Genomic DNA, 12,577 nt, shown 5'->3' with positions numbered 1-12,577 from the left:
CACAGAACAGCACCAGCTTTGTCTGATGGCCAGCTGATGGAAATGTACAGTTTCTGAATTAAAGGTAAGAAAAACAAACGTACGGCTTCCAACTCCGGGAAATGTTCTAGAAATTGTGCCACGTAAGTCACGATAGACTGCTCATCTGGTGTGTCAACCATGATGTCTGTTAAGAGAGACACAGGAGTTAGAGGGATATACAAACACGCCATTTTTAAATAGGATCAAGGGATGCTTGAGGGTGAAGAATCCCACAGGCCACTGAGGTTTTTTCTCTTTATTTTACACTCGAGGAAATTGAGGCCCAGAGAGAGTGAATCATTTGACTGAAGTTGCACAGCTGCTGATGAAGAGAGGGAGCCGGAATGCAGAATCCAAGACTCCTTATTCCTAAGATCATCCATTACTCCCCGCTGTCTCAGTCCCTCCACTGTGAGCAGCCAGCTCGCTGCCGGCTCCATCAGCGAGTCTGGTGACCCAGGACCCTTACTCATTGCTGGAGTCCCAAATTAGCCTAACTCCCGTGGAAAGCAATTCGACAGAGGTAGCCAGGCGCCTTCAAAAGGTGTGTACTTTCCAACTCTGTCATTCCTCTGATGGGACCTGGTCCTGAAGGAAATAATCTGAGATGCACACTCAGCTTCATTCTATAAGATGTTCACTGCAGCATTATATACAAACCCAACTATTTCTGAAACAACCTCAACATCCACCAGTGGCAGAAGAGCAAAGGAAATTTTGGTACATCCACCAGATGGACCATTATGCAGCCAATAAAAACATATAATGAAGACATTAGGGCAACATGCAAAATACTTATGTCATAATTATAATGTTAAGTAAAAAAAAGTAAGATCCAAACTATATATATACTGAACGATCCCAATTATGTAAAAAGATTGTAATAAGATGCACAGAAAAATACTGGGAAAATGATCTCAGTGGTAGGAATACAGAAGATATAAAAATGTCTTCATTAGATTTTTCTGTATTTTCCAAATTTTCTACATGGACAGCATGTGTTACACATGTAATAAAAATTGTTAAAAAGGAAGAAAGAGAGAGAGAAAACCACTGCTACCTTCTGGCTCCAGGAGCCTGGGGATATGCAGGGCGTCGTGTGCGATGCGGAAAGCCTTCTCCAGATTTTCCCTCATGGAGTCTTCCAGGGCCTGCTTCATGTCCACCAGGCTGGGGTCAATGGCCTTGATCACAGCCAGGAAAGCCAGCCCACTTCTCCAGCTGCCCGCAAAGTCCTGCACGGCCACGCCATACCTGAAGAAAAGCAGGTTAGCAAACGGACTTCAGGATAAGGGGGCCAGTCTCGCTGGCCTCGGAGAGGGGCCAGGAGCCGCTGACCTTGCAAGGCAAAGACGCCCGGGCCCTGAGCCCCGGCAGAGCTGTAGCGAACCGTTCATATTTCTGCTTCCGGAGAAACTGAATAAGAGTTGCACAAAGAAGCAGAATAGGACCTGTGTTCCCCAATTCCCAGATATATACAGGAGCAATTTTATACACTGTTCATTTTATCACTGATACTCAAAACGCAGCAAGCAAGGATGTGCTGTGCAATAAAAATGGAGCCAGAAAGAGCCAAGTTCACACCCCAGCTGCCCCTCTGCGCTTCTGGTGCTGTGGCTTTGGGCGATTTATGGACTCTCTAATTCTTGTTTATAAAATAGGGATCATCTCACTGCGACCTCTCGGCCGCTGCTGCAGGGAAGTATTAGGTTGAATCCACAAGAACGGCCGTGACACGTGGACAATCTAATGTGCAATGTAGGTGACACACGGAAGCCACCCTAGACACACTTAGCTAGCCACACTAGCTAAGTGACAGCTAGTGTCATTATTAATATAAGTAAAATTAAAAATTTAAAAGTGAAGGGCAAAGATAGATAATCCTGCCAGGCACTAATTTCCTTTAGAATCCATCCCCTGAGACTCCACCAATCTCCCAACTTTCTTAAAAAAATAACCAAACATCTTTTTATTTAGAAATCATTTAAGATTCATAAGAAGCTGCAAGAGCAGTCCAGAGGGGCCCTCGACACCCTTCACCCAGCTTCCCTCAACGACAGCATCTTACATCACCAAAGGGTGTCATCAAGACCAGGGCACTAACTTTGGTACAAGACTGTGACTTAAGCCACAGACCTTACTCGGATTCGCCAGTTTCATAATTGGGGGGGGTGTATGTACCACGACATTTCATCGCAAGAACAGACTCCTGGAACCACTGCCATAACGGAGATACAGAGGTGCTCCATCCCCCCAAGACACTTCCTCTCCTTCAGTCACCCCACCTCCTGGCAGTGAGCTCTCTCTGGGTTGATTTACTTGTCAACAACATTTAACGGTTGTTCACATTAACCAACTCTAGCACGCTTGACCCCTCAATCAAAACTCCAAGGATCGACCCTCTATTCTACCTGTTTTCTTCTCCCATCTTTTATTTCCATACACCAGGGAGAAGGGATGCGATGTTTAAGTGCTTATTCAGTGCTGGTACTGCAAGGAGCTTTCACAGAGTTTATTTCATTTAATCCTAAGGATCCCGTAAGGCAGCGAATGGTAAGTTACCATCCTGCAGATGCGGCTTAGAGAGGTAAGTGATTCACCAGGATCTCCCCGGTCTGTATGTGGCAGACAGAGCTGGGGTGGCCCTGAGGTGGTGTGGCTTTTGCCACATGTGGCCTAGCTTTCTACCCATCCCTGCCCAGGGCGCAGAGGCCCAGGGGATGCTGGCCGGCTGCCAGTAAGGCCTGATACAAAGCTGATGGAAGCCCTCGCCGGCCGGCACGGGGGCTAACAGGACGCCGGGAGCTTTTTTCCTGTTCACCTGTCTCAGTTTTGGAAAGGCCAAACCTAACTCTATGTCACAGCCTTTATGGTTATTAGTTTTTAAGTAGGTACAGACTCTGAAAGATATCCTGAAGCTTAATAATAAATATGTACATGTTATTAGGATCCAAGAGACATCCCCATTTTGGGAGTTAACCTGGTGAAAGCCCCTTGGATTTATATTCAAATCCTCTCATCAGCTTTCTGCAAACCAAACATTCTGTAAATACAGTTTTGTGTGTGCAGAAACTGAAGAACATACAGCATTCCCTGTCCTAATAGTCTATACAAAGCAACAGGCATGTAACTGGCACATAAATGTTAATGCCCCTTTCCTTCGCCCACCCCGGGAGGGTCCTCCTCCCTCTGCCTGACAATAGCCTGGGTGGTAGGGACGGGGCACCACTTACTTCCTCGTCTTCCTCTGCACCCACGCCAACAGGGTCCGGATGGCCTTCCTCTGGTCTTTCACCGATATCGCCGCGCTCCTCTCTGCTGTGGGCGTGGGTGGGAAGGAAGAGTCTGAGTCCATGCCCCCCGGGCCGGGTGACAAGCTGGAAGATGGAGAGTTTCTGCTGAGGTTGCCCGTGAGCTCCTTAATCTGGAAGGAAAACAGCCTTTCAGACCCCAGAGCCAGATCCAGCACACATGCTATCTGACCCGAGGCCATGTGGACCCTGGCTGAGGTACCAGCTCACACAGAATGATGGCTGTGGGTCAGGGGACAGGGCAGTACCCATGATGGCCTGACCGTTTCAGGTGGCTAGTGATAGGGACAATGACACTTCACAGGGAAAATCATCTCTTCCTGGAGTCTCTCAGGCTCTGGCCCAGAAAGCATTGTACTGCTTTAAGCCCCACTGCCTATGCTCACCCTGGTCCTGCCGCCCAGATATCCTTTCCCTCCATCATTGAATTCCACTCAAAATGTGGCTCCTATCATGGGGTGCTTGTGAGAAATGCAGAACCCCAGGCCCTGCCCCTGATCTATGGAATCAAAATCTGCATTTCAACACCACCCCCAGGCAATTCATATGCAAAGTAAAGTCTGAGAAGCACTGGTCCAGTGCACTCCTACTCAACCTTCAAAACCCAAGTACGGTGTCACTTCCTCCAGGAAGTTTTCCTCACTCCCCTCGCCCCTCTGAGGTAGTTGCCCCTGCTCAGCACTCTTACAACACTCTGCTCGTACCCTGATCATAGCTTGCACCCCAGAGTTCTATAATATGGGACTGACTTGTCTGTGATCGCAGAGAGTCATGAGGGCAGGACCGTGTATGTTCAGAGACATATGCAGAGAGAGACCAAATCGACATAGAGAAACTCAATCGACATTTGCTAAATGAATGAATGAAGATCTGGGGTGGATTTAAGGCCTTGACTTTTTTTTCTTTTTCTTTTTTCTGGCAAGAAAGATTGGCCCTGAGCCAACATCTGTGCCAATCTTCCTCTATTTTGTACGTGGGACACCTGCCACAGCATGGCTTGATGAGCAATGCGTAGGTTTGCGCCTGGGATCCAAACCCATGAACCCCAGGCCACTGAAGTGCCTGTAAGCTTAACCACTACACCACCAGGCTGGTCCCAAGGCCTTGAAGTTTTTACACATTTTCTGGATGTTTCCAGCATCTATCAGAGAATTTAACAAAAACATCGGTAACTGAAGCCTGTATATAACACTGTACAGCTGACAAAGGGCTTTCCCACACAGCATCTCTTGGTGCTCACCACATATTATGACCACTGCTCCCATTTCACAGATGTGGAAACTGAGGCTCAGACAGAGAGCCTTTGGTTTTTTAAGTCAAGGCTCACATAGAACTCGATCTATTGTCTCCAACCTTCTTTGTGCTTTTTTGTCTCTGAAATGCAAGCATTGAGCCCAAAGCCCCAGCAAATCACCTCCAGGCAGATCATTTCTACTCTCGGAAGGGCAATTAAATAATGAGCCACGATTTTCTATTTCAAAAGAGGGAATTTGAGAAGATGAAATGCCAGCTGACTCCCTCATATTCAGGGAAGAGAACTTGAGCACAATTTTAAACGCCACCTTCACACTCCAGCCACAGACCCTGTCTTTCCTCTGTAAAATCTGGTTTCCAAATCGAGGCAGAAGGTACTGAGGAGGGAAAGATAAGTCCAAGGTCACAAACGCCTCTTCCACTGTACGAGCTATCTTTCGTACAGGCTCTTCAATCGTCTCTGCTGAACACCTGAGTTACTTTAGGAAAGGAACTCGACCAAGTTCAATCTTTGGCGGGAAGTAGTTCCCCAGTTCTTGGGACACTTAGAACAAAATTATTTTTTGAAGTAAATATTTAACTCTTCAAGTCCCAAGAGGATGGATACACTCTTCTGGAGAACAGAGCTCACGCCACTTTTAAAATCACAGGGACCCAAAACCTTCAGCAACCAGATGCCTCCGGTTCTTTTGCAAGAAACAGAAAAGTCAAAATTTGTCAGAAACTAAATCTCACTGTCTCCCTCGATCCGGCCCCACTCTCCCGTTGCTGCTGAGTAGACTCAAGGAGATTGCTACCGCGTGTTATGGAAAGGAAATTATTTTACCTGGAAGAAGAGGATTATGTTCCATATCAGCCCGAGAACCAAAGAGGGGTTGCCATCTGCTATTTCTGCTGCGTCGATGCTAACCAGTTTTACCTGGAGGGAAGCAATTCATGAGCTTATCGTGGGTGTCCAAGGAGGCTGAAACACGTTATTTTCTGAGGCTCTCATGGGCTTCTCTTTCTGCCCAAGGCCACGTCTCAGGGACCCCAACATGCAAAAGTGTAACCATGTTTGATAAACACGTACATCGCACTCACCACGCGCAGACACTATTCTAAGCTCCTTACAAGGATTAACTCAGTTTGTCCTCCCAATAACCCCACAGTGTAGGTACTTCTCTTATCTCTATATTTCAGGTGAGGAAACTCCAGAGAAGCAACACGCCCAGGGTCACACAGCTAGTAAGTGTTGTCATTCTCTCCCAAGGAGAGATGGTAAGTGCCCCCAGGGTCTGTCTGCATGTTACACTAACACTAGCAAACCTCCAGATTTAACACGTCTTTGGACAAACACTGAGCACCGACATCAGCCATCATGCCCCACGATGGGTGAGATAATTATCCATTGCTAATTAGAAATAGCGTGTCGGGATGAGGCTGATACCCAGAGCTTCTGCATCATTACCAAATATCCTACTGATTGGTTAAAATGTGCTTATTTGAGAAACCCTTAGGAGATGACCTATTTATTTAACTAAGTTCTGACCACTGGATGATGCTCTTGGTGAATCCCTGAGGCACTGGTTCTCAAAGTGTGGCCTCTGGACCAGCAGCATCTGTACTGATTGCCTGGCAACTTCTTAGAAATGCAAATTCTCCTCCAGACCTACTCAGTCAGAAACTCTGGGAGTGGGGCCTGGCAATCTGCATTTTAACCAGCCCTCCAGGTGATTCTGATGCAGGCTCAGGTCTGAGGACCACTGCGAGGTCATCATTTTATTCTACAAACAAAATCTGAGCCCATAGATCACGGGTCTGCAAACTTCTGTAAAGGGAGAGAATAAATAGTTAAGACTCTGCAGGCCACATCTGTCTCTACCACATTTTCTTCTTCATTCTTTATAATGCTTTATGAATGTAAAATCCGTTCTTTAGGAGGAAGAGAGGAGAAAAAAATTAAGTCAAGGTAGTCTTTCAAATCCGCCCTGCAAAATTCTGCCCCGGGGACTGGGAAAGAAAACATGAGGAGACCATCTTACACAAACTCTCCTCTCTTCCTTTCCCTCAGGGCTTTTGAAGGTCTCTGATCCTATCAGTTCATCAGGGGTTTCTGACAACACCAATCATAGGGCCTGGGCTTTCCTAATTAACGGAGAGACTCCTGAGTTCCCTGGCTCAGGTCTGTTCCGCAGGCTGATGCCAAAACTATAATTCAGACAGCACGAGCTCGTCATCACTGGCAGGCTGGAGCCCGGAAGGAAGTTGTCAGTATTGTGAACAGCACAGCCGATCAAACTCAGGTCCAATATTCCGTCCACATTCGTCACGGGCACACGTCCCACCTGATGAATCACCTGCGATACGCGGCCAGCTCGTCTCCTGAACCTCTGCTCTGACAGCCCCCTCTGTTTTTGTGGCTTATGAACACAATCCAATGCAGGGGGATCAAAGCGGTTAGCTAAGTTGATCATCCTGGCCTTCACTCCCACCTGGAGGAAGCCCAGCGTGTCCCTCTGAGCTGAGGTTCGTGGAAAACGTTCCAAAGTGAGAAAATGACAGAGAGCCTTGGAGGGATGCAATGAACAGGATGGAGGGGAGAGGGAGGGCCGGGCGGGGAGCAGCAGCTCTTGCGAAGGCCATTTGGAAAATAAAAGCACGAGGGAAGGTGGTGACTGCAGAAGGTCCAGGGCCTCAAGGAGCAGACATTCCAGAAGACCTCGCCTTAGGTGCCCGCTGCTGTTCGGTTCTCCGTGGTGAACAATGTAACAGCCAGAAGTCAGTCAGAAGCTTCAGGGACAATGTCCTCCTCCTCTTCCCCCAGCTCAGCTGTTTTTGTCATATTGACAACAGGTGGACCAACTGGCTTATGGGAATACTCCTTCTCCCCCTCTGGCTGGCACATCGGCCATGGGGCAGCAATAACGGTCATCACGTAATGCCTTCCCCTCTGGAGCCCTGACCTCCTGCTGAGTGGTTTTCATGGCTTAGCTCATTTAATGCTCATAATATACCCATTTCATAGAGGAGGAAGCTGAGGCTCGGAGAGGCTGAATGATTTGCTGGAGGTCACAGAGCTGGTCCCGTGGGGCAACTGGTCTCCGACAGAGTGAACGCTGTGCTCTGTGATGCACAATTGTGGGAGAGGGAGGAACAAGGGCTGGCCACATCTAACAGCGTCTGAATCCTGGGGCAAAAAGGGCCTGACCGCTGCCCCTCCCGGCACTTATTTAGCAGTGACCACCCAGGTCTGGTCACTTCTTTGGCTCAGCAGAGCCACTGTGGCCTGTCCTCTCTCGAGCTGGGACAGTGGGACAGGAAGGGGCCAGTAAGGGCCCAGGAGTGGCTTGTGGATTCTGGGAACGGGGCAGAGGCTGCATCTGAAATGCCTGTTTCCCCGTCTCACCCATCTGTGCTCACCTCCCCACCCCCCCGGGGCATTCACCTATCTTACCTGCCTGCAAATGAAGCCAAATGGGGCACAAAGCTGCATAACACACCCACATTTGGAATATTTCCAGGTTTTTTAATAAAAAATAAAGAGGGGCGCCTTCATGTTCTATGGACTGTACGACAGCCACCGCAGACAGTTTGGGAACATTTAGGGGTGGATTACAGAAGGCCAGGCCTCCAGTGTGTGCTCCCACACTGCCACACCTGTGCTTGGGTGGGGGTCCCACCTGGAATGCCCGCCCCCTTGCCCCCTACCCCCCGCCCCGGCTTCCCAGGAAGCTGTTTGTTGTCGCCTCTGCAGGATCACCACTCCTCTCCAGCATGCTGTCCACGTGGGGTCTCTTCCGCCAGACTCAAAGCTCCTTGAAGGCGCAGACGTGCTTCTACCACAGCTGTGTGTCCCCAGCACCGAACGCAGCCCCAGGTCCCCAGAAGACACTTGGTAAATGTGCCCTGAACCGTTGGAAGCAAACCTACGACCCAGCTGGGAAACTGACACAGGCAGCGGGCGAGTTCTGCCTACAGCACAGACCAGTCGACACGGCGCGGCTGACAGAGTAGGAAATCACTCAGGGGTCGACACTGGAGAGAAGAGCAATGAGCATCCTAGGCAGGTGCTCCAAGGCCCCACGGTACCCCAAAACCACACTCCTTTGGAATGATGGCGGGGACACTGCTTCGAGGAGCCACACCTAACCCTCCCTCCAGGGGCAGGTGATGGAGGAGGATGAAGTTGGAAGAGCCGCAGCCTCGCCCGGGCCCGCACGTGGCTGAACTCTACCCGCACGGGCACACTCAGCCCTCAACGAGGCTCTGGGCAGGTTTGGTTTTTACCACTTATGTTTTACAGATGTGGAAACTGAGGCTCAGAAAGTTGACATCATTTCCCAGGATTGGGAGCCAGGGCAGGACCCGGGCTCTGAACTGCCACGTGAGAGCCGAGGCTGATGGGGAAGCTGACTGCACAGAGGCCAGCCTTTTAACGAAAACGTGATGTGCTTTTTTAAAAAACAGCTTTATTGAGATATAATTCACATTCCAATCAATTCACCCATTTAAAGCCTACAACTCAATGGTTTTTAGGATATTTACAGATATGTGCGTCATCACAGTCAATTTTAGGATGTTTTCATCACCTCAGAGAGAAACTCCGAATCCTTTAGCTAACACTCCTGTAATCCCCCATCCCTCCTCAACCCTTGACAACTACTAATCTATTTTCTGACTCTAGAGATTTCCCTGTCCTGGACATTTCATAGGATAAGAGGTCCTTTGTGTCTGGCATCTTTCATGTTTTCAAGGTTCATCCATGTTGTAGCCTGTATCAGTACTTCATTCTTTTGCATGGCTTAATAATATTCCATTGTATGGATATACCACATTTTGTTTATCCATTCGTCTGCTGGTGAACATTTGGGTTGCTTCCACCTCTTGGCTACTGTGAATGACGCTGCTATGAACTGTGCTATGCTTTTGGTGGCCACCATCTGAACTCCCTCCTACGTCTGGGACTTTCCCCACAGTAAGGGAGGCAGAGCCCACCTCCCTCTTCAAAAGCCAAAAGTGCTTTCCTCTCTCCACTTGGCAGCTGGGATGTGGGCCCCGACCCAGGCTTGGCAGCCCAGGCCTTTGAATCTGAATGTGTGACATGGAGTTCACTCCAGGGGCTGTGGTGGGGGCAGTGATGTCCTTCTCCCAGGGGCAGCGGATGGAGGGGGGCTCTGCAGTCCTGGCACCCAGCACCCCCAGGTTCCATCCCAGACTCCCCAGTCTTTCAAGTTATTCTGTGTGCTACTCGGCATCCTTTTATCGAATTTCTTTCTGCTTAAATCAGCCAAGCTCAGCTTCTGTCGCTTACCACCAAGAACCCCAAGTGAATCAGACTCTACAATGAAGTTTTACTGAAGAGGCCAACGCATCGGGCAGGCTGAGGGGATTTTACCCAGACTAATTGGTGAAACTTAATGAAAGGGGAGCTCTGGAAATTTCACCCCTCTAGGGCCATCCTTTCTCATTTTTGAAGGACATGAAGCAGAATTCAAAACACAGGAAAAGCTAATTTAAATCCAGAAAGCTCTATCAAAGAGGGGAGAACTTGGTAATTTTTCCCTGGCTCATTTATCCCTTTTCTCCTTTGCTTTTCCCATATTCTGAGCTCTAAGAGAAAGTTTTACCCTCTGACGTGCTCACCATACCCTTATTCAAAGGAAAGAAAAAGAAAATGTCAACTAAGATCTAAAGATTTGAGAGCCAGTCAGCTGTGAGTCCTTCCCACCACGGGATGTCCATCGGAGTCTTCATCCTGATGCACACAGAGGGGTGGGTAGGGGGCCAGGGACTATCTTTCCAATCGCTGGATTAGCTCAGTTCCGTTACAGTTCAATTTAGTTTAATCTGACCATTTTAGCAGGGTCTCTTTTACACGCTTCTCCTGTGACCAGTACTTAACTTCAAATTATGTCCTTTTCGTCACAGGAAAGGCCTGTGTATACGAAATGTGTTTCAAATACTTACATTGCTATCTTCCAAAAACTTAAGTGCCTTCGCTATGTTGTTCAACCGAAAAATACGATGGGACGATGATTTGTATTCATGCAGCTGTAACACAAAACAGAGCAAAACAAGAGGTTAAACCAACAGAGGCGCTCAATGCCCAGTGGCGCCAATGGGTGTGTTTTTCTTATTCTTTACCTTTTTCACATGAATCTCAAGAGAAAGTTAGCGGTTCAGAGCTGAAGCCCACCCCTTATTTATGGTTCCCGGGACTTAACTCACTGGAGTTGGTGAATGGGGGGAACCCAGGCGGGTTAAACGAGGGACAGATTTGTCAGATTTTTCTCTCTGAACAGCTCCTGGCTTTTGGTAACCCTCCCTCCTCCAGAGACCTTCAGGGACATGTTCTCCCCTCTGCGCTGATGGTTTCTGTCCAGACAGGGAGCATCCACTGGGAGCATCACCACACAGCCCCTAAATCATCAGGCAAGTCCCTCCCTGGGCAGCAGATGTTTCTGTTTTCTGGCCAAGAGCTTTGTGGACAGTTGTCCCAGATCTGGGGGTGGGGGGAGAAGGAGAGAGAGGGAAAGAGAGGGGGAGAGAGAAAGAGAGAGACAGAGAGAGACGGGGGGTGGGGGTGGGGGGTGGGGAGAGAGAGAACAGAAAGAGAGAGAGGGAAGGGGGAGAGACAGGGACAGGAAGAGACAAAGGGAGAGGGAGACGGAAGGGGAGAGAGAGTCAGAGAGACAGACAGGCAGAGAGGGGGAGGAGAGAGGCAGAGACAGAAAGAGAGACAGAGTGAGACAGAAAGAGATCCCGAGAAAGAGAGAAACAGAGAGTGGGACACAGACAGAGAGAAAGGTGCCGGCAGAGCTAAACGCTGACGTTAGCTGTACATACTGGGAGCCCCATCAGAGTGACCCACCCTGAGCACACTGCTGCTGCTCCAGGGGCTGGTTTACATGACAAGGCAAATCAGCGGGGGTCAGGTGTGAACCGCCAGGCAGAGCTAACCGGTAAGTGGAGGCCTGTTCTTGGCTGGGCTCCAGAATCAAAGACTCTTAACAGAGGCCCAGCAAGCATGTGGCAGCACCGACCAGTGCTCTGGCCACGAAGTGGGAGCCTGTGTTGCTGGGAACACAGAACAAGGGACTCTAATACACTTCAGCAAGCCCTTTGGGGACTATGCTGCTGGCTCATTGCAAGACCTGCTGAGAAACCAAATACTATTTTTACCTCAATGGGTCCACCCTTCATTAGAATTCATTATGCAACTTTTTGCACAGCCCCCTTGGGGTGTGGCTAATGGGCATGTCCCATTTTGCCGGGGGGAGAGCAAAGATGGGAAGGGTGAAGGGTGTAATAAGATTCCAGCTACATCAGATCTGAGAACAGAAGCAGGGGCTCCTGACCTTTAACCTACGATTAACAACAGATCGGGAGAGGTCGGCACTGGCTGAGCTGTGGATTGGCAGAGAGGGGACTCCATCTCTGTCCCTCTGTATCAGCCACGATGGGTCACACACCTGACTCTAGAGCGGGGTTTCTCAACATCAGCACCACCGGCATTTTGGCCAGATCACTGTGCCCCCTCAGGGCACATTTGGCAATGTCTGGGGACATTTTTGGTTGTCACACCTGGGGGTGTTGCTGGCATCCAATGGGTAGAGACCAAGGATGCTGTTGCATAATCCTGCAACGCCCAGGACGGCCCCCCACTAAAAAGAACAATGCAACCCACATGTCAACAGTGCTGAGGCTGAGAGACCCTGCTCTCTGAAGGGGAGCAAGAGGACCAACCTGCACATAGCAGACTTGCACAGGATCTTGAACCTCAAGATCAGTTGGTTCAACTCAATGTCGGTCATACTTACAAGAAGGTTCTAGAAGCCAGCAGTTCTACCTTTAGACTCCATCTTCCTGATTCTTAGCTATCATTCTAGTTAATATAATCACTGGCTAGCTAAACTTTAATGATCTACTTCCAATCTTTAGCCTTAAAGGACTCAAAACACTGAGCAGTTATTTATTTACTTACTAAAGTATATTTGCTAAAAAAGAAA

General features: G+C 48.9%; 1 protein-coding gene across 2 annotated transcripts in view; it reads right to left on the bottom strand.

The window, feature by feature from the left end:
* The window catches only part of CLMN (calmin), a 111,499-nt gene that overhangs the window by 17,545 nt on the left and 81,377 nt on the right, over window positions 1–12,577 (bottom strand). For both annotated transcript variants that reach the window (XM_014790518.2, XM_004434242.3), the window contains exons 4-8: window positions 10,536–10,619; window positions 5,413–5,505; window positions 3,255–3,445; window positions 1,082–1,275; window positions 84–166 (exon numbers count right to left, since the gene is read on the bottom strand). In XM_014790518.2, coding sequence (XP_014646004.1) covers window positions 84–166; window positions 1,082–1,275; window positions 3,255–3,445; window positions 5,413–5,505; window positions 10,536–10,619 — 645 coding nt within the window. The remainder of the gene's footprint in view (window positions 1–83; window positions 167–1,081; window positions 1,276–3,254; window positions 3,446–5,412; window positions 5,506–10,535; window positions 10,620–12,577) is intronic.

Source organism: Ceratotherium simum, chromosome 24 (assembly GCF_057802395.1).
Source record: "Ceratotherium simum simum isolate JZ-2026a chromosome 24, ASM5780239v1, whole genome shotgun sequence".
NCBI lineage: Eukaryota > Metazoa > Chordata > Mammalia > Perissodactyla > Rhinocerotidae > Ceratotherium > Ceratotherium simum.
The sequence above is the reverse complement of the archived record's forward strand: the minus strand, read 5'-3'. Positions and strand labels throughout refer to the sequence as shown.